Genomic DNA, 24740 nt, shown 5'->3' with positions numbered 1-24740 from the left:
TCAAGCCCAATTCTTTACAAAAGTCTACTTTTACTGATGCCCTTCCCATTCATCCTCTCATGGGATCTTGGTTAATTCTCCATCTACAGAACCAATTATTGCTGCCTCTCTCACACCGAGGTCATATCTTGAATTCAGGCTTTGGCACCTGGATTCACTATTCCTTAGAGATTTGAATAGTTTTATGTAATATTTGTCAGTAATAAAAATAGTATAAACATCTCAATATGTTCACATCTTTCTAAATACTTTTCTTCTCTGAACTATCCTTTGTATAGAGACCACGGAATTGGCCCTTCTGCACTATTTCAGATCACAGATTCATCTGTTGAGACGGTGTCTCTCTAGGAAGCCTCAGGACAAAAGTCTCTGGAGGATGGAAGAACTGGGTTTGGATCTCAGCACTTGGACTGAGTTACTCTTTCAGTTTATTTTACGGAGTTTCTTTAAGGATTTGATGAAATAGCACAAAAAATTTCCAGTGCCTAGCCCACAATAAGGATCCCTCAAATCTATTTCACTTGCCCCTGGTGAATTTCATTTTATTCTTATAAGAATCATATGCCACAGACATCCTCTGTACAGACAAAGAAGTGTTCAGAGCAGTTAAGGTCCAAAGCAGCACAAAGGACACAGATCTCAGTGGTAGCAAGACCTTCTAAATCCAAATTCTTGGCTCCTTTCTATGCTTCCCCACACTGTTTCTTGATGGGTCAAGAATGGGAAGAAAGAAACATTTATAAACATAGCCAGAGCTCCTGTCTGTGTCTATGGGCTTCTGCTCCCTGTCCTGGGTCAGTCTGTGAGCCTGGACCATATAGCATCTCCTATCCAACCTGGTAACAGTGTCCTCAGATTCCAGCATCCCCTTCTCACTTCACATTTTGATCTGGAATTCTTAATTTGTAACTGTATACAATCTACCATTATTATAGCCATATGTACTAAAAATTAGGAAAGAAACTTAAATATCCAAAGTTAAAGAAATGCATAAGCACATTATGCTATATCTACTAGGTGAAATTTTAAAGAACCACTAAAGATGATGACTAGGAAGATGAGGCAGTAGCAAAACAAACAAACAAAAGAACCATTATAATACGTATGATATTTAAGATACATACTCTGCTCACAACTAAGTAAAAATGCAGAGAAAAAAGACTGAAAGGCAAAAAAAACCCTACTAAGATAGGCTACTGTTGTAGAGTTATGGACAAATAATTCACTTCCACTCTACATTTTAAGTCTGGCTCAGTTTTCTAAGGAAAACAAGCAAACGTTGTGGTAACCTTTTGGGGAGTAATCTGGCCAAGTGATTGAGTCGTCGCTGAGTGACAACTGAAAATGAATCCACTCCATCCTTCACAGATGCTCACAGTTGATAAAGAGAGGTCCGAGAAGAACAGAGACAGCCAAGCTACAAGTGAGATAAACCCCCTCAGACCACCACATAGGAAGCTTTTAAGCACCAGATAAGAAGCCACTTAGTCTTGGAGGCCAACAGAGTGAGTCCTGAGAGAGAAGAGCTGCCAGAAGACTAGCAATTCCTCTTGCTGGCCATCTTGACAAAGGCAGGCAGAGAAAGGGAGTGACATTTGCAGACGCATGAGTGGGGTGGGTGAGGACAAGTGTGAAACGTGGTAAATCTAGGAATCTCACACAGCTTGGAACTTCCAGACTGCAGGGGATGAGCAGGAAGAACACAGGACATTAGCTGGGAGGTAGATTAGGGCCAGGGGTGACTGAAACAAATCTAAGGGATAATTTGCCACAGAGGAAAGCCTTTCAAGGACTTGACCAACTTAGTATTTTAGAAAGGCCAATACTTTTTGAGCTAATACAACTTTCTACTTTTTAAAATAATTTTATTTTGTTCTTATTGAAATATAGCTGATTTACAATGTTGTGTTAGTTTCAGGTGTACAGCACAGTGATTCAGTTATATATATAGCCTTTTTCAGATTCTTTCCCCTTATAGGTTATTACAAACTACTGAGTATATATAGTTCCCTGTGCTATACAGTAGGTCCTTGTGGGTTATCTATTTTATAATACAACTTTTTAAATCTGTATAGAAATACAAACAAATTTTTGGACCAATAAAGCTAGTTTAAAAAAAAAATCTGCCTACATTTTTTTCTAAGCCGAGGTTTTATAAATAGGGATCATGATTTTACTCATTTTCACCCCTTCTTCACCAAGATCTACATGTTTACACAAAACAATGGGGTAACACATTTAAATGCCCCTACGACTTTTAATAGGAACCTACCGGTTTTCCTATTGAGTTATGTTTAAGTGAAGAGAAAGAAGAATCCCATCAAGGGGATCTACAGATAAATTATTCTCACCAACGTGGTAAAAGCTAACGTTGAAGGGTCACGCACACAAACCAGACCTCAACCTCTGAAAGACAGAGCTGGAGTGGCTGTGAGGGTCAGAGGGTTAACTCCTGGGTCTGGTCTTTGGGATTCGGTGCCCTATAACAAACACGGATACAACCACTGAACAAGCAAAAACCATGGCAAAGATAAAGAATATTCCATTTTTCCTTTCTTTGCTAGTTGCCTGGTTTCTCTTAGCATTGCTCTCAATACACAAATTGCACTTGTTTTCACGAACGGAGGTGGCTCAGTTTCCTACAAGAAGCATGTGACAATCCTCTCCTTGTCTCCCCCGTGAGTCTTTTGCGGGCTGTCTCTGGATCTAACCATAAACTACCCTATACCATCTTCCTACCTTCTAAATCTAGGAATATGGGCTCAATTACACCTGCGAAACAAACATAGTGACTTCAAGAACTTGTTGGTAATTCAAAAATCTCTCAGAAGCTACTGAAAAGTTATAAGCAACAAACACCTCTGATTATTCCTAAATTCATGACAAAAGTCTGATTTATACGGAAACTTACAGGTGACGAAAATAAATAAATAAATAATATAAAAATAACAATGAAAAGGGACAGAGTTTAAGGCATGCAGTAGACAAGACACTTTAAAATCCAGGGCCGCCAATTCAAGGTGCTATAGGCTCTGCTAATTTGCGAATATCATTATTATTATTTTATAATGTGGCTTCCATATATATTTGGGGCTCAACATGCGCTGATGTATGTGGCAACGACAGGCAGCATGGCATGAAATCTTTACCACAAGCCCCAGAGGTACATATTATCATCCCCATTTTCCACAGGAAGAAACTGAGGCTCTGGAAAGATAAGTTGTGCAATTGAGGTCATACACCCAAGCAGAGTGAGGCCAATCAATGCTCTTTAAAATTATACCAAAGATTGTCAAAATTACCAATGTGCCGGGAAAGAGGTCGGGAGGTAGGGAGAGTCATTAAAATGGCAGAATGACCTAGTATAGAAAAGTTTACAAAGGCCTAATTCCCTGCATCCTGAGACAGCCCCCATGTACCACAACCCCCTGGGAATCCCTGTGTGCAGTGAGCCTTGTGAAGGGCATTTTGAACAGAGGTGTGCTGTGTGTGAATGATACGGTACGGGGTGGGGGGCAGCGAAGAGCAATAGAGAAACACAGCAGTAGATAGGCCTCTGTCTACCCCAGGGTAGGCTACTACTACTACTTATGAACATTTGGGGAGAAAGGGAACCCCATTCCAGGAACAACCCTCGAATACTTTCACTGCCTCTGTGGAACTGCTGAATAGAGCCATCAACTTGGAAAATCTATTGTCTTCAAGTCTCTGACTCTAAACTTTCTTCCTGGTTGACCAAGTGTCATTTATCTCCCTTCACTATTGAGAAGTCAAAACCTATGTTCAACTTATCACACAAACACAATTATGTTTTCACCATAATAATTAGGCTTCTTTCTCTGTTAGCACAAAATGCTGCATCCCTCTGAAAATCCTAGAGTTCTAAGGATAAATCCTTATAAAAGAAGTTCTCAGGCAGCCTTTTATGGATTTTCATAGGTCTTGATCAGTTCCCTAAGCCCACTCACTGCTCCAGCTGAGAGCAGGAAACATCCAGGTCAGGTGGTAAGAAGACCCATCAGAGCACTGCCACCTTTGACAGTGTCACTCATAGGACGAACTTACAGTAATAAAAATAAGGTCCTTTCCCTGCTGCCTTCAACAAAATCCTAAATTCAAATTTGGAGAGTATTCTATGTTCTTTTAAGTTTTAATGAGAAAGGGAAGATAGTAAAATGATCTCAAAATGCAGAATCTAAGTTCACCTCCCAAGAAAAAGGGAGAGCAATTTATCCCAGAAGAATATTTCCTCACTCATATTTTTATAATGCTGCTCCAAATTTAAACTTTGTCTTTTAATGCATAAAATTCTTGAAAGGTCAAATTCAAGTTGGGTACTCAAAGACAAAACGAAATCATTATCTCATTAATTCAATTAGATATTCTACAAAATTAAGACTCCTATACATTTTCATGTAGTCTCTTCCTTAAGGTCATTCTCTGCATAACTTCTACAACCTTCCATCTCATTTTATGAAGTATGTTATTTTGAAAAGAACCTTCTGGATATACTATCAAAGATTTTCCTTACACTGCTTTGGGGGAGAGGAGAACTTTTACCACTGCCTTAAAATTTTTCCCCACTGTAAGGATTGCGCTTAAATACCCTATTAAACTGTTTATTATATGTGAGAAGGGCACTAGATGAATGATTGTTTCCACACTGCCACAAGCCAATCATAAACCTAAAAGGTTAACAGGAGAAACTAAATCAATTTTAAACAAGTGAATCATGTTAACAGTCAAAATGGTATTTCACTTGCTAGCTAAGGATGTGTTGCTCTAATCCTACACCTTTTAGAAAGAGTGAAGTCAATACTGTGAAACAATGATGAGGGCCACTGATTTCATCTCTTATTAAAATTTTTAGTGTAAACCATAGTTTTGGCTATCCGAACTGAAATACAAAATAATACAAAATTACTTCAACAGTTTATTTTCCTTCTTCCGTACAAATGGAAAAAAACTTAAATGCTTGGGCATAAAATCATTCTTCCTATTAAAAACAGAAGAAGAAAAGAAAATCTAGTAAATGCCTTAAATTAAAAAGCTTACCGGGCAGTTGTAAGTCTTATTAACTGTTCCTTGGTACCATGATTATTTATGTAATATTCTTAATTGAAAGCCTAAATCCACCATTTCATTATTATTTGCTGCCAATACAGTGAACGTCATGAATAAGAAAATAAGAAATTCATTTCAGATTTATCACTAATGAGACACCAATGTTTATTAAGAACACTTGTGGCATCTCTACGCTGTTTTATTTTATTTATTTATTTATTTTTTCTACTCTTCTTTCTTTTTTTTTAAACATCTTTATTGGAGTATAATTGCTGTACAATGTTGCGTTAGTTTCTGCTGTATAACAAAGTGAATCAGCTATATGCATACGTATATCCCCATATCCCCTCCCCCTTGCGTCTCCCTCCCACCCTCCCTATCCCACCCCTCTAGGTGTTCACAAAGCACGGAGCTGATCTCCCTGTGCTATGCGGCTGCTTCCCACTAGCTATTTATTTTACATTTGGTAGTGTATATATGTCAATGTTACTCTCTCACTTCGTCCCAGCTTACTCTTCCCGCTCTGCATGTCCTCAAGTCCATTCTCTATGTCTGTGTCTTTATTCCTGTCCTGCCCCTAGGTTCAACAGAACATTTTTATTTTCTTTAGATTCCATATATATGTGTTAATATACAGTATTTGTTTTTCTCTTTCTGACTTACTTCACTCTGTATGACAGACTCTAGGTCCATCCACCTCACTACAAATAACTCAATTTTGGTTCTTTTTATGGCTGAATAATATTCCACATCTTCTTTATCCATTCATCTGTTGATGGACACTTAGGTTGTTTCCGTCTCTGGGCTATTGTAAATAGAGCTGCAATGAACATTGTGGTACATGACTCTTTCTGAATTACGGTTTTCTCAGGGTATGTGCCCAGTAGTGGGATTGCTGTGTTGTATGGTAGTTCTATTTTTAGTTTTTTAAGGAACCTCCATACTGTTCTCCACAGTGGCTGTATCAATTTACATTCCCACCAACAGTACAAGAGGGTTCCCTTTTCTCCACACCCTCTCCAGTATTGTTTGTAGATTTTTTTGATGATGGCCATTCTGACAGTGTGAGGTGATACCTCATTGTAGTTTTGCTTTGCATTTCTCTAATGACTTGCGACGTTGAGCAGGTTTTCATGTGTTTGTTGGCAATCTGTATATCTTCTTTGGAGAAGTGTCTATTTAGGTCTTCTGCCCATTTTTGGATTGGGTTGTTTGTTTTTTTGATGTTGAGCTGCTTGTATATTTTGGAGATTAATCCTTTGTCGGTTGCTTCGTTTGCAAATATTTTCTACCATTCTGAGGGGTGTCTTTTCATGTTGTTTATGATTTCCTTTGCTATGCAAAAGCTTTTACGTTTCATTAAATCCCATTTGTTTATTTTTGTTTTTATTTCCATTTCTCTAGGAGGTGGGTCAAAAAGGATCTTGCTGTGATTTATGTCATAGGGTGTCCTGCCTATGTTTTCCTCTAAGAGTTTGATAGTTTCTGGCCTTACATTTAGGTCTTTAATCCATTTTGAGTTTACTTTTGTGTATGGTGTTAGGAAGTGTTCTAATTTCACTCTTTTACATGTAGCTGTCCAGTTTCCCCAGCACCACTTATTGAAGAGGCGATCTTTTCTCCATTGTATACTTTTGCCTCCTTTATCAAAGATAAAGTGACCATATGCGTGTGGGTTTATCTCTGGGCTTTCTACCCTGTTCCATTGATCTATATTTCTGTTTTTGTGCTAGTACCACACTGTCTTGCTTACTGTAGCTTTGTAGTATAGTCTGAAGTCCAGGAGCCTTTTGTGTTTCCATACAAATTGTATAATTTTTTGTTCTAGTTCTGTGAAAACTGCCTTGGTAGTTTGATAAGGATTGCACTGAATCTGTGGATTGCTTTGGGTAGTATAGTCATTTTCACAATGTGGATTCTTCCAATCCAAGAACATGGTATATCTCTCCATCTGTTTGTACCATCTTTAATTCCTTCCATCAGTGTCTTATAGTTTTCTGCATACAGGTCTTTTCTCTCCCTAGGTAGGTTTATTCCTAGGTATTTTATTATTTTTGTTGCAATGGTAAATGGGAGTGTTTCCTTAATTTCTCTTTCAGATTTTTCATCATTAGTGTATAGGAATGCAAGAGATTTCTCTGTTTTAATTTTGTATCCTGCTACTCTCCCACATTCATTGATTAGCTCTCGTACTTTTCTGGTGGCATCTTTCAGATTCTCTATGTAGAGTATCATGTCATCTACAAACAGTGACAACTTTACTTCTTCTTTTCCGATTTGGATTCCTTTTATTTCTTCTTCTTCTCTGATTGCTGTGGCTAAAACTTCCAAAACTATGTTGAATAATACTGATGAAAGTGGGCAACCTTGTCTTGTTCCTGATCTTAGAGGAAATAGTTTCAGTTTTTCACCATTGAGAACAATGTTGGCTGTGTGTTTGTCATATATGGCCTTTATTATGTTGAGGTAGGTTCCCTCTATGCCTACTTTCTGGAGGGTTATCATAAATGGGTGTTGAATTTTGTCAAAAGCCTCTTCTGCATCTATTAAGATTACCATATGATTTTTATCATTCAATTTGTTAATATGGTGTATCACATTGACTGATTTGCATATATTGAAGAATCCTTGCATCTCTGAGATAAACCCTGCTTGATCATGATGTGTGATCCTTTTAATGTGCTGTTGGATTCTGTTTGTTAGCATTTTGTTGAGGATTTTTGCATCTATGCTCATCAGAGATATTGGCCTATAGTTTTCTTTGTTGTGACATCTTTGTCTGGTTTTGGTCTCAGGGTGATGGTGGCCTCATAGAATGAGTCTGGGAGTGTTCCTCTCTCTGCTATATTTTGGAAGAGTTTGAGAAGGATAGGTGTTAACTCTTCTCTAAATGTTTGATAGAATTCACCTGTGAATCCATCTGGTCCTGGGCTTCTGTTTTTTGGAAGATTTTTAATCACAGTCTCAATTTCAGTGCTTGTGATTGGTCTGTTTATATTTTCTATTTCTTCCCGTAAGGTTGTGCTTTTCTATGAATTTGTCCATTTCTTCCAGGTTGTGCATTTTACTGTCATATAGTTGCTTCTAGTAATCTCTCATGCTCATCTGTATTTCTGCAGTGTCAGCTGTTACTTCTCCTTTTTCATTTCTAATTCTGCTGATTTGAGTCTTCTTTTTTTTTCTTGATGAGTCTGGCTAATGGTTTATCAATTCTGTTTATCTTCTCAAAGAACCAGCTTTTAGTTTTATTGATCTTTGGTACTTTTTTCTTCATTTCTTTTTCATTTATTTCTAATCTGATCTTTAGGATTTCTTTCCTTCTGCTAACTTTGGGGTTTTTTTGTTCTTCTTTCTTTAATTGCTTTAGGTGTAAGGTTAGTTTGTTCATTTGAGATTTTTTTTGTTTCCTCAAGTAGGATTGTATTGCTATAAACTTCCCTCTTAGAACCGCTTTTGTTGCATCTCATAGGTTTTGGGTCATCGTGTTTTCATTGTCATTTGTTTCTAGGTATTTTTTGATTTCCTGTTTGATTTCTTCAGTGATCTCTTGGTTATTTAGTAGCATATTGTTTAGCCTCCATGTGTTTGTATTATTTAGTTTCTTTCCTGTAATTGATATTTAGTCTCATAGTGTTGTGGTTGGAAGATACTTGATATGATTTCAATTTTCTTAAATTTACCAAGGTTTGATTTGTGACCCAAGATATGGTCTATCCTGGAGAGTGTTCCATGAGCACTTGAGAAGAAAGTGTATTCTGTTGTTTTTGGATGGAATGTCCTATAAATATCAATTAAATCCATCTTGTTTAATGTGTCATTTAAAGCTTGTGTTTCCTTATTTATTTTCATTTTGGGTGATCTGTCCATTGGCGAAAGTGGAGTGTTAAAGTCCCCTGTTATGACTGTGTTACTGTTAATTTCCCCTTTTATGCCTGTTAGCATTAGTCTTATGTATTGAGGTGCTCCTATATTGGGTGCATAAATATTTACAATTGTTATATCTTCTTGGATTGATCCTTTGATCATTACGTAGTGTCCTTTGTCTCTTGTAATAGTCTTTATTTTAAAGTCTATTTTGTATGATATGAGTATTGCTACTCCAGCTTTCTTTTGATTTCCATTTGCATGGAATACCTTTTTCCATCCCCTCACTTTCCATCTGTATATGTCCCTAGGTCTGAAGTGGGTCTCTTCTAGACAGTATATATATGCATCTTGTTTTTGTATCCATTCAGCCAGTCTATGTCTTTTAGTTGGAGCATTTAATCCATTTACATTTAAGGTAATTATCGAATGTATGCTCCTATTACCATTTTCTTAATTGCTTTGGGTTTGGTTTTGTAGGTCTTTTACTTCTCTCGTGTTTCCTGCCTAGAGAAGTTCCTTTGCATTTGTTGTAAAGCTGGTTTGGTGGTGCTGAATTCTCTTAAGTTTTGCTTGTCTGTAGAGGTTTTAATTTCTCCATCAAATCTGCATGAGATCCTTGCTGGGTAGAGTAATCTTGGTTGTAGGTTTTTCCCTTTCATCACTTTAAATATGTCCTGCCACTCCCTTCTGGCTTACAGTTTCTGCTGAAAGATCAGCTGTTAACCTTATGGGGATTCCCTTGTATGTTATTTGTTGCTTTTAATACTTTTTCTTTGTATTTAATTTTTGATAGTTTAATTAATATGTGTCTTGGCATGTTTCTCTTTGGGTTTAACCTGTATGGTACTCTCTGCAGTTCCTGGACTTGATTGACTAGTTCCTTTCCCATGTTAGGGAAGTTTTCGACTATAATCTCTTCAAATATTTTCTCAGACCCTTTCTTTTTCTCTTCTTCTGGGACCCCTATAATTTGAATGTTCATGCATTTAATGTTGTCCCAGAGGTCTATGAGATGACCCTCAATTCTTTTCATTATTTTTTCTTTAGTCTGCTCCCTGACAGTTATTTCCACCATTTTATCTTCCAGCTTATTTATCTGTTCTTCTGCCTCAGTTATTCTGCTATTGATTCCTTCTAAAGTATTTTTAATTTCAGTAATTGTGTTATTCACAACTGTTCATTTGCTCTTTAGGTCTTCTAGATCTTTGTTAAAAGTTTTTTGTATTTTCTCCATTCTGTTTCCGAGATTTTGGATCATCTTTACTATCATTACTCTGAATTCTTTCTCAGGTAGGTTGCCTATTTTGTCTTCATTTATTTGGTCTTGTAGGTTTTTACCTTGCTCCTTTATTTTTTGTTTTTTTTTTTTTTTTTTTTTTTTTTTTGATGGATGGTACTGTATTCCTGTCTTACTGGTTGTTTGGACTGAGACATCCAGCAATGGAGTTTGCAGGCAGTTGGATAGAGCTGGGTTTTGGAGCTTAGATGAGGACCTCCGGGAGTCCTCACTCCGATTAATATTCCCTGGGGTCTGAGGTTCTCTGTTAGTCCAGCAGTTTGGACTCAGAGCTCCCTGCACAGGAGCTGGGCCCCAACCTCTGGTCTGGGAACCAAGATCCCACAAGCTTCGTAGTGCAGTTAAAAAAAAGAAAGAAAGAAAAGAGCAGTACAATATCAAAGAATAAAAAACAAAATAAAATTAGAATGATAAAAAATATATTAGGAAAAATAAAACTATAATTGGAACAACTGCAACAAAGTAAAATAAAACCACACCAGAAAAAAGAAAAGAAAAAAAAGGGGGGGAGGGAAACAAGCCAAAAGGAGAGAACAATAACAAAATATAAAGAATAAAATAAAATTAGAAAAATAATTGAAAAAATAAAAATATAAAAGAATCAACCACAATGAATCAATAAGGTAAAACAATCCCAATCTAAAAGAGGAAAAAAGAAAAAAAAAAATTAGCCTTGACTATGGGGGTGGAATTTAGGCAGGGGTGGAACCTAGGCAGGGGCGGGGTTTAGGGTGGGACGGGACCTAGGTGGGTGGGGGGGCTACGCTTGAGCATGGGGTGGGGCCTCTGCTTAGGACCTGCGTGGAATAGTAGAGGCAGCACATCAAAAGGAGGGACTCTGGAGTGTGGAGTTCCGGAGTTTGGAAGTAGCACCCTGAGTGAGGGTGTATGGGCGGGGCTTGGGTTCTGCATGGCAGGAGCGAGCGTCCAACGGCAGAGGATTAGGCCCGGGAGCCCAACAGGCTTCCCGGTGCCTAAGTGGACAGGGTAAGCACTGGCTGCATTCCTCCCCGCCCCGCCCCCCCCCCCGCCATCTTCCCCAGGTTCTCCCCTGTCACCACTGCTGGACCCATAACCGTGGGTCAGTCCCACTGGGTTTAGGCACTCCTCCCCTCCCCCAGCCACCCCTCGGGGTGCTGGTCCTGGAGGTCTGGCCTTTACTTTTGCTCCCCCTTCCCTCCCTCCCACTCCCTCAGGACCTGCACGGCTGGAGGGGGCCTTGGTGGGCAGAGGATCAGGTCCGGGATCTCAGCAGGTTCCTGGGGACCCAAGTGGGCAGGAGAAACCTGGCCGTACTCCCTTTTGATCCTCTGCCCTCCCAATGGTTCCCCAATTTCCCCCTTCGGGTGTGGGATCCCTTCCCCTCACCCAGCTGCCCCTCAGGGGCGCCAGTCCCATCCCGCCTCCACTTCTCCCCCTTCCTTCCTCCAATGACCCATGTCTTACCCTGTCGCTGGGGCCTCCTCCCATCCCCTTAGGTGTCTGAGGTTCCCCACCGGTGGCTGCTAGGTGCCCTAGTTGTGCAGAGACGCAAATTCCACATCCTCCTAGTACGCCATGTTGACTCCACCCTTCTATGCTGTTTCAAAATGCCAACTTAGAAATGGAGACAAACCAAATGCATTCTCATCCTCAGTCTGAACTGTGCTGATTTTCTCCTTGTATGTTTTATTAAATAAAAAAGATAAACACAGGACTTTATAAGCCTCCAGAGATAGACACCACAATTTACAACAGCTACACAAAGGCATAAAGTGGGAAGGGCTGAGAAGCAGATGGAGAAAAATGAGACATGCTTAGGGTGATTTTTTTCAAGCAGTCAAGAAGATGAGGTTATCTAGAAAATGACTTGGACTTACTTTTATGTGCTCTATTTAGTAAACTGGCCTGGGCATTAGTATGCTTTTATGGCTTAGAAACTCATTAAAACAGTACTATAAAATGAATACACACACACATTCACGCATACATGAATGTCCACCTGTTACATGCAATATTTTGGTACATTGGCCCTTACCTGTCTGTATTTCCAGAGAGTTTCTAAAGTAGAAGACCAGGATTATACCAGGGTGAAAACACTGAAACTAGGGGTTGGACCTCTTTCAATCTCCACTCCTGGAATACCACACTGAAGATTTAATTCCACAGAGATGCCATCATGCTGTGGTATCAGATATTTGGGGTTTAAGTCTCTACTCCAGGCATCCTTTCCTGATACTCTAATATATGGTGATAAATGTCTCCTTAATCTGTACAACAGTTTTCAATTATCCTCACAGGAGACCACCTTGAAGGAGCGAGAAAAAGGTTTAGTCATGGTTTCTATTTTTCTATTTGAATCAATACATTCTGGTTAAATGGACAATTAATAGGTCACTTCCAAAATAGTGTATCAGTCCTGGTTAATAAACAATCCCCACAGTGGATAATGGGCCCTATGTATTCAGCAAGTCCTGTATACACTCAGCTCATCCACTAAATCCTTTTTCAGGTGGACAGGGTTATATGGGAAGATGAGCTAGAATGAGTCTATAAAAGTCAGTTTCATTCACTGCTTTATTTTTCAGCCAAGTGCTTTAAATGGTGTCCAGAAATTCACTTGGAATGTGAGACAGGAGAAAAGACTGACACACAGAGCCTTGCTTTATGACCATACAAAAGGGCAACTGACCCTTGCCCGAGCCTTTTCCCTGTGAAATGGTTCCGAAAGTTCATCTGCACAGTGAAAAATCGTGGTGAGGTCGCGTGTGGATGAGTCAAGTGAAAGTGATGATTGGTCACGGGTCTGTCACCCATTGTGGCCAGGTCCCGGCCATGTAAAGTGCTCTGTGGGAAAGTATCAGCCCCCTAAAGAGATGCTCAGAAGCTTGCAGCTCATTAAACGGCCAGCATTTGCTGCCTCACTTGTCAGGAATCATTCTGTTGAGCAACTGCTCTCCTGAAACATTCATAAAACACATGAAGAGAGGCAACAGGGAATCTGAATTCAACCGTGATACAGCTCTGGACTTCCACCTGACTCTACCCCTATTTCACTTTTCACCTGACAGAGCTGTTAATCTGAATCAATGTTTTCTCTCGGGCAGCTGAGATAAATGTACCCCTCCTCTGGACTTCTTTATTATAAACTCGAATCCTCTGTCTACAGATTCTTAGCTGACCTAGAAATCTCAAGATCAGGTGAACTTTATTTCTTTTTATTTTCAGTTAGACATTTTTTTTTTTGTGCGTGTGAGTGTGTGTGTGTGCTCTTCAAGTTTTTGAAAGTTGTCATTCTCCCTCTACCCTGCACACTATTACAATTGTGTAATGTTTGAAAAGTTCTCTTGAAAACGTTTCCTACAACCCTGGTTGGTTTTCTTAAAGATCATAAGAGAAGGTATTCATCTCCTTTTACAAGCTTGACAATTTTTGATTATTTTCCATGAATAGCTAGTGACTTTCTGTGTCACATTTTCAGTTGAATGGAAATTTTACACAATTTCTTAGCTTTCTTTCCTTCCTTTCTTCTTCTTTAAATGAGCATTGCTACACATTTCAGAAAGAGCCAAATGGGTCCCTCTGAGATCTTTTACATCAAATGGAAAATAAGTTGCTTTCCTTGGTGTGTCAGCCCTGGGTTTCAATGCCATTAGAAGCCACTCACAATCGCTCAGTGTGCTGAGGTTCGATAAATCTCTGGAAACCTCCTGAATAGGATCGCTGTGATTTTTAGTGAGGAATTATCTCCTTGCCATTGCATTACCAATTAGTTTTCCAGAGCACATTAAATCCTGCTGCTTTGGTTTACAGAGTAACTGAGGCATTGCTGATGAAGTATAAAAACTTACTTGGAAAAGCAGTGGGGGAGGCAGGGCGCCGACAGGACCCACCGCAGCACGACGAGTAGAATGGCGGGGCGCTCAGAAAAAAAGGCTTGGAAGGCGCTGCAGAGAAAGCGTTGATCACACTGATTAGCCATATCTCTTAGACAGTATTCAAAATTCCAATTTCCCCGAAGTCATGGAGTAAAGCACAACATCTTCTGAGGCTTTCGTTAAAACTTTTACTGGAATTAAAGTCATTTTAAAGCAGGCTTTACCTGTCAAAGAGCTTGCTAAATAATTTAATCAAGATTTGGAAGCTGTGGTGTAAACAATCAAATTATCAAAACCAAACTTAGTCATTCGTTTTCTGTGTGGTTATAAGTAGTAAATATCAAATAGTCCTTTATCTAATATAACCTCGAGCAACACTGCCCAGGAGAACTCTCTGTGATGATGGACATGTCCTCTACTTGCACTGTCCAATATGTATCCACTTGTCACATATGCCACTAAGCACTTGAAATGTGGCTAGTATGTCTGTGTAACTGAATTCTTACTTTAAGTTCTTTTTAAATTGAAATAGACTCATGTGTCTAGAGGCTTTCACATTGAACAGCAGGGCTCTGGATATAATACTTACCAAGAAACAATCTGGATGTTACACACTTCAGTTTACTCTTTTAAGAGATGGTATTACTCTACTGTTTATTTTCAGAAGGTTCTTTGAAATATATAGATAGCTAGATTCCAAAGTTGATAACAGTTAATTTACTGAGCAATTCCATAACAAAAAGTGGTCTTTCTGATCACTTTTACATAACTCAAAGTATTTGAGAATAGTAACAACATTTACTCTCAAGAGATATCAACCTGAAAGCATTTGTGTTTATAGTATAGGGAGTTGCCATATAATTCTGCTCTTCTCATTTTATTAAACTATTCTATTCAGAACATTTTCAATTCATATACACGGAATAGTTATCATTACTTTTGTAAATAAAGAAATTTTACACTCTGTTCCTCAGTAGATGAAAAATAGCTATAAAGGATGTCACAGAATATTAATGGCTCTTCTTTATTGAGCACTTACTATATGCCAGGCTTTGGTTTAGCACCTTAGATACAACATGTCCTTTAGTACAGTGGGGTTTAATACAATATAAATATGGGTGATATTTCTTTAGGTGGGCAACTTGCTTTTACCATCACATACCCAGCAGAGTGCATGGCACATTCTAAATAGTCAAAAAATGTTCAATAAATGAATGAATAATCTTAAAACTAAGAAATAGGAAATCAGGAATTAACCTCTTCCCTGCTCCCCTGACACACCATGAAACATAGTATCTTCCATAACAGATGACCCTGAAATCTAGAACATGACTTGAAAATAAATATTTTTACTACTCTCCCTTCATTTTCAATGGAAACTTTTTTCTTTTCTTAATCATATACAGTGAATATTATTTTGCTACAAATACATGTCTTTTTCAAGAACACAGTAATTTCAGACTCATATTTTAACCAACTGATAAGTATGTGTTTATTTTACCAGTATCTTTGAAGGATATATCAAAATAAGTATATAAGTATATATAAGAATTTTATGGTCTCATGGTCCTTAATGTCTTTGAATTGCAAATTAATCATAATGCAGGGTCTTTTCTATAATATGATGGAAAGTTGTCAATGTCAGTGTTTATAGTTTTTAAACATCTGGATTTTCAAATAATAAAATGTCTTAATGCTACCTTGAAAATATGGCAACTAAGCAAAGTACGAAAAGGAGACCCACTTTGGTGCTCAGTAAGTTCTATGAAACTTTTAAAAAATTTTCATTGTTATCATAAGTTGTTCTAATACTGACTGAAAAACCATCTTAGAAATGATAAATCACTTTACTTGAATTTGACATCTTAAATTATAAGAGTATGGCATTATTTAGGCAGAGTTACATTTTCTAATGTTTCCATGAGTATATGAAGCACTTTGAAATGTGGAAATACATTTCCCTGTATAAAAGTTACCTCATTATGTCTATTCTCAAGTATTTCTGTTAACTAACTTATTTCACCTCCAAACTAAACACTCCATAGATAATTAAGTTATGGTTTTTGTGCTGTTTGGCATTTTTGAAACTGAGGTAAAAGAAAAAGGCTGAGCCATGTTGCATTTACATACATGTGTGTAAGCATTTATCATGATAGTTGGAAAAATACACACAAAAGAAATGTTTTTGCTCAATAGTGTAGAAAATAAGCACATTAGTGATACTATTAAAATAACAATGCAGGACATGGACAAATAACAAATTTTACTATTCTAGCCAAAATCTTTCTCAGTCTAACCCTATGGCCCTAAAATGAAAAAATAAAGAATTTTTTAACAAATGGATGGTTCATTTGAGACAAGTGTTCGATTAAATTCATTTGTGATGATAAATGAGGTTCTGAGACATAGGATCTTAGTGTTAAATTTAACCAGAAAAGGTTTTAATAGAACAGTTTGTTACAGTGCTCTATATCCTATCTTAATATAGTAAAGCTGTAATCAAAATGACATTCTGTCTACAGTAGCAACTCTAGTGGCTAAGGAACTACATGTGACATGACCAGGCTTAAAGTTCCACCATGTAGCATTTCTTCACCTTTTAAAATCACCTCATTGACACACATATATTTACACAGATCAGTCAATTCCTAATTTCCATACATAATACACCTTGTTGAAGCTGGTTTATGTAGAAATCACTGTGAAATTCCAATTAAGTGCTCCATTTTTTTATGTGCTCCTACTTGGACACAAGTCAAATGCTAATCCAGCTGAGCATGTGACTGCAGGGATGTTGAATGGTGTGAGGAAATAGCCATTTAAAACAATGTAGTGCGTTAAAAACATGTGTAACACTTTTAAGTGTTTGTAAACCACATGGTTTCTAAGTGGTGAGCAAAAACAGAAACTCAAGTGTGATAAAAACAAAGTGATGAGTTAACAGATGCATTAAAACTTTTGTAAACCATTTAAGAAGTACCTTGAGGAAGCTCTGAAAAGGGCAGAAAACAAGGCAATTTCAAGCAGATGATATGCATTTCAAAGGCAATCAGTATAATTTAGATGCAGTCACTTTATCATTTATCATGAGAGGAACAATTCATTTTAGGCGTACTGAACAATATTTATGATCATACTATTTACGGAGTACCTCCTATACACAGGCACTGGACTGGCTATGCATTTAACACTTGCTATTTCATTCATTAATATTCAACCTCAAACGGGCAAGCATCTGGAATGTGATGATGACTGGTCTCAGCACATTTTTTAAAAGACCAGGAAAACACAGATTTTGTAGCACAGTATGTAGTTATTAGCCATGAGGGATAAGGATGTCATGCACACAGACTGCCAGTTATCCAGTAAGAGATGGAACCCAGAAAATGGACATCTCCACATCTCCCCAGCTTTCCACAAGAGAAAAACGAATGGCTTTCCCTATGGCAAAAACGCACACTGTCAGGTTCTATAGTGTGATGTTAGGTTCCCTCAGCACAACACTTCAGGATACTCCAAATTTTGTATCCTGCCAACAAATCTGCCTTCTGGGTTCTGTGGGAATCTCTTACAAATTACAAACAAATGACTTAAAATTTCCAGAACAAGACTGTCTGAATCCAAATGACTAAAATCACTTATTCACAGAAAACTTCATGAACTTTTCATTTCTTAATCAGATGTTCTGACTTATTTGAAGACACAGAATCAAACTATCTATTAATTATTTTGAATGTTTAATTAAGATGGGAACTTAGAGGCAACTTAATGGTGAACTGGCCTGGTTTGTTTTTTTTTTAACTTAACTACATGGTTCTGTGACAAAAGCATCCCACAGTCAAGGGTGGTTACAAGCCTAGATACAGAAAAATTATTTTCAAAATTCTGTTGTCTAGAAAGCAAGCAAAACATTTTTAATTGTTTTTTATTATTTTCATTTTTCTTTACCAATGGAGAACAGAGTGTATCTACACGGGGTGAAACCACATTCTTTTTATTGTCATAGCAAACTGTGGTATTGACTGATTTGTGCTGACATTTCAAAGGACGGATCCTAAAGACCACTGATAAAACCTTCAAATAAATTTCAGGAGCTACCGCGATGCTATGCCGACTGGGCAGCACATTTTAGAAGGACAAGGAGAAATGAGAAAAGGTTCCAAAGTGTCTTACAAAGGCAACCAAAAGGTCAAAAAATACCTCTGGAAAATAATAACAGAGAATTAAATAATTTCAAAAGGATGGTTTTAATGACCTCCTTCAAGTGCTGGGCACATGGCACCGGGAATAAAGAAATCTAAACCCCTGACCTTGAAATACTACAAAATTGAACTGACTATAAGGAATAGAGTGGAACCCCCCCGCCCGCCGGCAAAAGACTCTAAAGAATGACAACCATCTGTCTTGAGTAGTAAGACCTAAGAAATAACACTTATGAATAAGGTGTGATTTATTTTACCACACAACCTGGACGGAATTCATTTATGTGATTCACGTGCAAACTTGCCTTCCATTACAAGGCTAAGCAAGTTAAGTCATCCTTTACCTTTCTGCTCATCAGGGAAGCCCTGCATTTATTTTTGCCTTGAGTATTTCAGAGACAGCAAAACAAAGGTCTTAATGTTCTAGTACAGTTCATGAGACGATAAACCAAATGCAGAATCTACTTGTTTGATTCTGTCCTTTTAATTCCACGCAAATAATACTTATTGCATATCTATCAAGTGCCACATAATGCACCGTGTGCTGGGATGACACAGATTAAAAAAGGATAGCTTCCCTCCCTGGAAGAATTTCTACCTTTAAATGTTCCATACCTTACAGGTCTGAATCTGCTGATCAAATAAATGAAATACAAATATCTTCATACTCCAAATTCAGGGTTTTTTTGTTTTTTTTGTTTTTTTTGTTTGGTACGCGGGCCTCTCACTGCTGTGGCCTCTCCCGTTGCGGAGCACAGGCTCCGGACGCACAGGCTCAGTGGCCATGGCTCACGGGCCCAGCCGCTCCACAGCATGTGGGATCTTCCCGGACCGGGGCACGAGCCCGTGTCCCCTGCACCGGCAGGTGGACTCTCAACCACTGCACCACCAGGGAAGCCCCAAATTCAGTTTTGTCCTATAAAATCTGAGGCATTTTCCAAGGCCATGAGATCTAAAAAACATAGTACTGTGTGTTCCCCTAGCCAATGTTTCTCAACCCTGAATATACTTCAGAATTATCTGGGGTGCTTTTCAAAGATACAGATGCCCAGGCCCCACACCAACTGGGTTAAATCATGCTGGTGAGGAGTGGGCCCCCTAGTATACCATTTTTTTTCAAAAGCTGCACTCGTGATTATAATGTATAATCAGGATGAGGCCACTGAAAAGAACACAAAAAAATGCCTGACATGCAGCAGGCACTCAATAAATGTTAGCCTTTATTCCTACCACTATTATATAATTTGGGATCGATTCTAAGACAGCATATAAAAAGAAGCAGCACGGTCCACACTTCCACTAAAATATACTATCAAGAACAAAGAAAAGAGTATTATTGTTAGGAAGCCTTTGTCAAAGAAGGCTTTAAGCAGGAAAAGCATCTTGATCTGGAAACTTGATTTGGAAAGTATTTATATGGCAAAAGAAGAGAAAGGCATTCCAGGAAGGAAAGGTGGCATGAACAAAAGGAAAGAAGGCAAGGATGATGGTGACACCCAGGGCAGGTTAAGGAGACCAGCCTGACTGCTGGCCCAAGGCCAAAGATGTGAACATTAAGAATGTAGTTGGACACCCCAATGTTCACAGCAGCACTATTTACAATAGCCAAGACACAGAAGCAACCTAAATGTCCATCGACAGATTAATGGATAAAGAAGATGTGGTGTATATGTATATGTGTGTGTGTGTGTATACACACACACACACACACACACACACACACACACACAATGGAATATTACTCAGCCAAGAATGAAATAATGCCATCTGCAGCAACATGGCTGAACCTAGAGATTATCATACTAAGTGAAATAAGCCAGACAGAGAAAGACAAGTATCATATGATACCACTTATATGTGGAATCTAAAAAAAATAAGATACAAACAAACTTACTTACAAAACAGAAACAGACTCACAGACACAGAAAACAAACTTATGGTTACCAAAAGGGATAGCGGTGGGGAAGGATAAATTAGAAGACTAGGATTAACAGATACACACTACTATATATAAAATAGATAACCAACAAAGACCTACTGTATAGCACAGGGAACTATACTCAGTATTTTGCAATAACGTATAAGGGAAAAGAATCTGAAAAAGAATATATATATATATGTATATGTATAACTGAGAAAAAAAGAATGTGGCTGGAGGAGCTAAATGCAATTGATGGAATGAAGGTCTTGAAGGACAAACTGAATATTTTTATTTGATCTGATAGTCAAATGGGGACAATTAAGGTTTTCCTAAATAGCTTGATGATATGATGAAAGCTACATTAAAAAAAAATAACCTGGCAGTAGTGGATGGGCTGTAGTGGAATATACAGGGGCTAAATGGAAGGATTCTACTGTGGTCATATGCTGCATGGCAAGAGGTAATGACCAGTTGTTTGGACACTCCCACTAGCATCTTCTCTTCTGTCCTCACAACACCAACAAGGGGGTGGAGTCTGGCTTTTCCTCAAGCTGTGGGGTTCTAGTTCATTGCAATTATCAAAAGTAGTCCCTTTCCCTTCAAGGAGTCTTCATTAGACAGCTCCCTCTCCCTTCAAGGAGTCATTAGACAGCTTCCAAAAAATGAGCAAAATTTGAGGAAATCCCTTGCTCTTTTTATTATAAAGTCAGTGCCACAGAAGAGAATACCATGGCAGAACAGTACCTGTAGCTCTCAAAACTCTAAAATCCTAAACAAAGGCTCCTTGAGTTCCCAGCTCTACCACCATATGTGATTAATTCCTGCACGGGTCTCCTCCAGCAGGAGACAGACCTGGCAGAAATTGTGTCTGAAGATGGTTATCTGAATTTTACCTTGTGGCACACCTGAAGTGGTTGCAAATTATTTGGCACTCCTCCCATTGAGAGCCATCTCTATTTCCCCTTCTCTTGTATTTGGGACAGTCTTGCTGCCTTGCTTGACCAAGGGTTATGGAAGAAGTGACATTCTGGAACTTCCAAGGCTAGGTTATAAGAAGACTTACAGCTATTGCCTGGGTTTCCGGGAATGTTGCTCTTAGAACTCTGCCTTTCCGAACCCAGGTGCCATGTTATAAGAAGCTCCAGGCCCTTGGAAAATCCAAGTGTGAATGCCGGAACAGCTCTAGTTGAGCAACCCGTCAGCAGCCAGCATCCCTGTCAGCCAAGCGAGTCAATGGACATCCATCTTGGACATCCAGCCCAGCTGAGCCCTCAGATGATGGCAGCCCCAGCTGACCTCTAATTGCAATGAGATTCCAAGTGAGAACCACCCAGCTGCACCCCGTCAGTCCACAAACCCGTGAGAGAAGATAATAAATTGTTCCTTTAAGCCTCTAAGTTGTGAGATGGTTTCTTCACAGCAATACCTCTTTTCCAGTATGCATTTTACTTATGGCGGAAGGGTGGAAAGCTGTCTTTCACATCTTTCCCTGTATGTTGTCAATGGGCTCTTGAGGTATGTGGTTGAAAGTCAAATGGTGAGCCTAACATCTGTGCTCATTTTGAAATGAGGCTCAATGCAGTTACATGAATTGCTTAGGATTATATAATCAGTAATTTAAAGACCTTAGATTTGAATCTAGACTTTAAAATTAAAGAAATACTGCTAAAACCAGCTCAGAAAACTATACATTCTTTTAAAATTGACTCAATTTGCCATTTATGCTTTGGAAAAGGTTTTGGCAAACTTTTACTATAAAGGGCCAGATAGTAAATACATTAGGCTTTGCAGGCCATGTGTTGTCTGTTGCAGCTGTTCAATGTGTAGTGTGAAAGCACCTATAGAAAACACGTAGACAAACAGAAATGACTCTGTTCCCGCTTTGAAGAATCTGACTGTCTTTTGGTTTCAGACCCAATCTAACTCTAGGGTAGGTTCAACACACCTAAACTCAATCTAGTCCTAGGTTAGTCTATTAAAAACACTCACCAGCAGTCACGGTTTTTATTCTCTTTTAATGTACATAAATCTTCTCAAAGAATAATTCCTCCACATATTTTAATTTTGAAAGTATTAGGGATTTAAATCTTTAAGGAACAAGGAATTTTGAGACTTCTCAAGAGGAATGGTATAAATATATATATTGTATATTCTATTTCTGATGGCCACTTAGAACTAATGAAATCAAGGCTGTTATGGCATGCGTGGTGCCTGAACACGTGAAAGAAAAGGGAAAAACCTAGTTCATCTTTGGAATATCTATAAACAAGAAGGCAATTAAACATTCAGCAACATATAGAAAAAGACCTGATGTTTTTTTCCTTTCCTTTTCCCCATGCTTTGTTTGATTCTGAAACAAAAGTCTAAAAACTTATAGAGGCTTCCTGATCTTTGACTTTAGAGAATTTTAGTGCCTTAAGTTTACTGTTCACATAACTTACAAAAAGAGTGTGCCCCTGAAATACTCCCAACTAATAGCTGGCTGACAAAATAATAACGTTATTAAAGATAAAATCAGTTATGGTAACTTTATATAAAGTGATGAATCACTCAGCATTGCCAAGTCAAGTATTGACTGGAGGCTAAAAAGAATGAAAGGGAGAGATTTCATTAAAAGTGGAAACATTACTGAAAGTAAAATAAAATATTTTTGGAATAAAATATACAAGGGTCTGGTAAGCATATTATACGTTAAGGCAAAAATCCAATTTCTTACTAAGGAAGTTTAAAATGGAAGCATGATCTAATGAAGTCTTTAAAGAAGGATTCTAACAAGCATTCCTAGATAAAGATCATATTGTTTCTTTCTACAGTTTGCCTTTTTATTCCTGACAGACTCCAGGTGCATTTGAATGAAAATAAAGTGATTAAAAATTGTTTTTAATTTTAAAATTAAAAAAAAAAATTTAATTAAAAAAAATTGTTTTTAATTTTTAATTTAACTTAAAAATTGTGTACCTTCACTGTGGAAAGAAAGATGACAGTAATTAAGGTAAAAAACTTTATTTAGGGCCTCTGTTAACCCAAGATTAAGTGGACAAACACTGTTTTAAGAGCTACAAATCAAGCCTCCCCAAAAGATATAAAATGGATTCTAAAATTATGGGAGATATCAGCAAGGGAAATAGTGTGGTGGAAAGTAGGTTGAGGAGAAAATAAGGTATTTACTCCCCAACTCTAACATAAAAACACATTTCTTATGCAAAATATTTGATAATCCTATTGATTAATGACTTATAAGACTTTAGAAAAACCTTATAAAGCAAGGTTACATAGAAATATGAAATAAATGGTAACTTATCAGTGACTTTTTTTATGACTCCAACAAAAACCTTACATTATGACTTCAAATTATAGAAGTTAAAAACTAAATCGAAATAAGCAGGATACCAAACAAATAAAATCTGCCTCAGGAATTCAGACACATTATAAACCAGTCTCACAACATGATCCAATGGCTGATTTGTTAACTCTTAGAGTTTGAGAATTAAGAAATTTATGACTCCAAAAAATACAACAAAAGACACATTTGTTTAAATATTTGAAAGATGATAACATTTTTGCTCCTGTAAAAACTTTCATAGCAATGAAGCTAAAAGTATTTTATGAACACAGCTATTACTTATGTTGCTTCCCTTACTTTCAACTTGATACCATCTCTATCATTGTTCAGAAGCAAAACTAACCGTAAGATGTCTTCTTATAGCAAAAAGAGACTTTTTCTGGTGGGCACAAGAACAGGATGGAGGCGGCACACTCCAAAAGGAATACAACAGAGTCTAATGCACGGCATTGCGTCCCACATCTGAGCCACATTGTTGGTAAACAAAAGTAGCTAAAAATCACTGTTGCCAATTCTTTTAAGTTGCCCACAACATATGACATCCTTTGGCTTCCTGACACGACCCTGAACCCTCTGGAGCCTACATTTACTTCTGTATAAAACCGTACACAATTTTCTGGGCATTCAAACCACTGTGCATCTTAAAATAATCCTCAAATCCCTAAAGTGAGTAAGAGTTAAGGGAGAAATTCTAAAATGTTCCTACTTGCCTACTGTATTTAATCCTATTTGATTATTAAACCTCAGTAATAAAGCTTCAATACATGTTAACAGATTGAAATTTCTTGCTGTTAAAGCAAAGTAGAGAAGCATATTTTAGGGATTGGTAGAGGGATAGGTGCTAAAGTGAGAGGCAAATACAATGCACATAAATTGCTACCCTTTTGTAATTCCAACTCAGACATTATTTTGGAGGGAGTGTGGCTTTCTCAACCTGAACCAGAAGTAAAAGGACTGTCTCTTAATCCTACTGGCTCTCATCACTGCAAGAACTTCCTGAATCTGAAGTTTATGAACTTGGGGACCATATAACAATTTGTTCAGAGCTGATTCCTCATGAACTATGTAAAAGTTATTAATATGTTCATATAAATCCAAAGATATGTTGAGCAGATTATTTTTAAAAGTACAGGTGTAGGGCTTCCCTGGTGGCGCAGTGGTTGAGGGTCCGCCTGCCGATGCGGGGGAC

The 24740-nt window shown here is 37.9% G+C and overlaps 1 protein-coding gene across 1 annotated transcript in view; it reads right to left on the bottom strand.

Moving 5' to 3' along the window:
* Window positions 1–24740, bottom strand: part of DBX2 (developing brain homeobox 2) — a 39066-nt gene that overhangs the window by 8903 nt on the left and 5423 nt on the right. The window contains exon 2 of the mRNA XM_007471546.1: window positions 14059–14154. Within this exon, the coding sequence (XP_007471608.1) occupies window positions 14059–14154 (96 nt within the window). The remainder of the gene's footprint in view (window positions 1–14058; window positions 14155–24740) is intronic.

This window comes from Lipotes vexillifer, unplaced genomic scaffold (genome assembly GCF_000442215.2).
Source record: "Lipotes vexillifer unplaced genomic scaffold, Lipotes_vexillifer_v1.1 scaffold794, whole genome shotgun sequence".
Classification (NCBI taxonomy): Eukaryota; Metazoa; Chordata; class Mammalia; order Artiodactyla; family Lipotidae; genus Lipotes; species Lipotes vexillifer.
The sequence above is the reverse complement of the archived record's forward strand: the minus strand, read 5'-3'. Positions and strand labels throughout refer to the sequence as shown.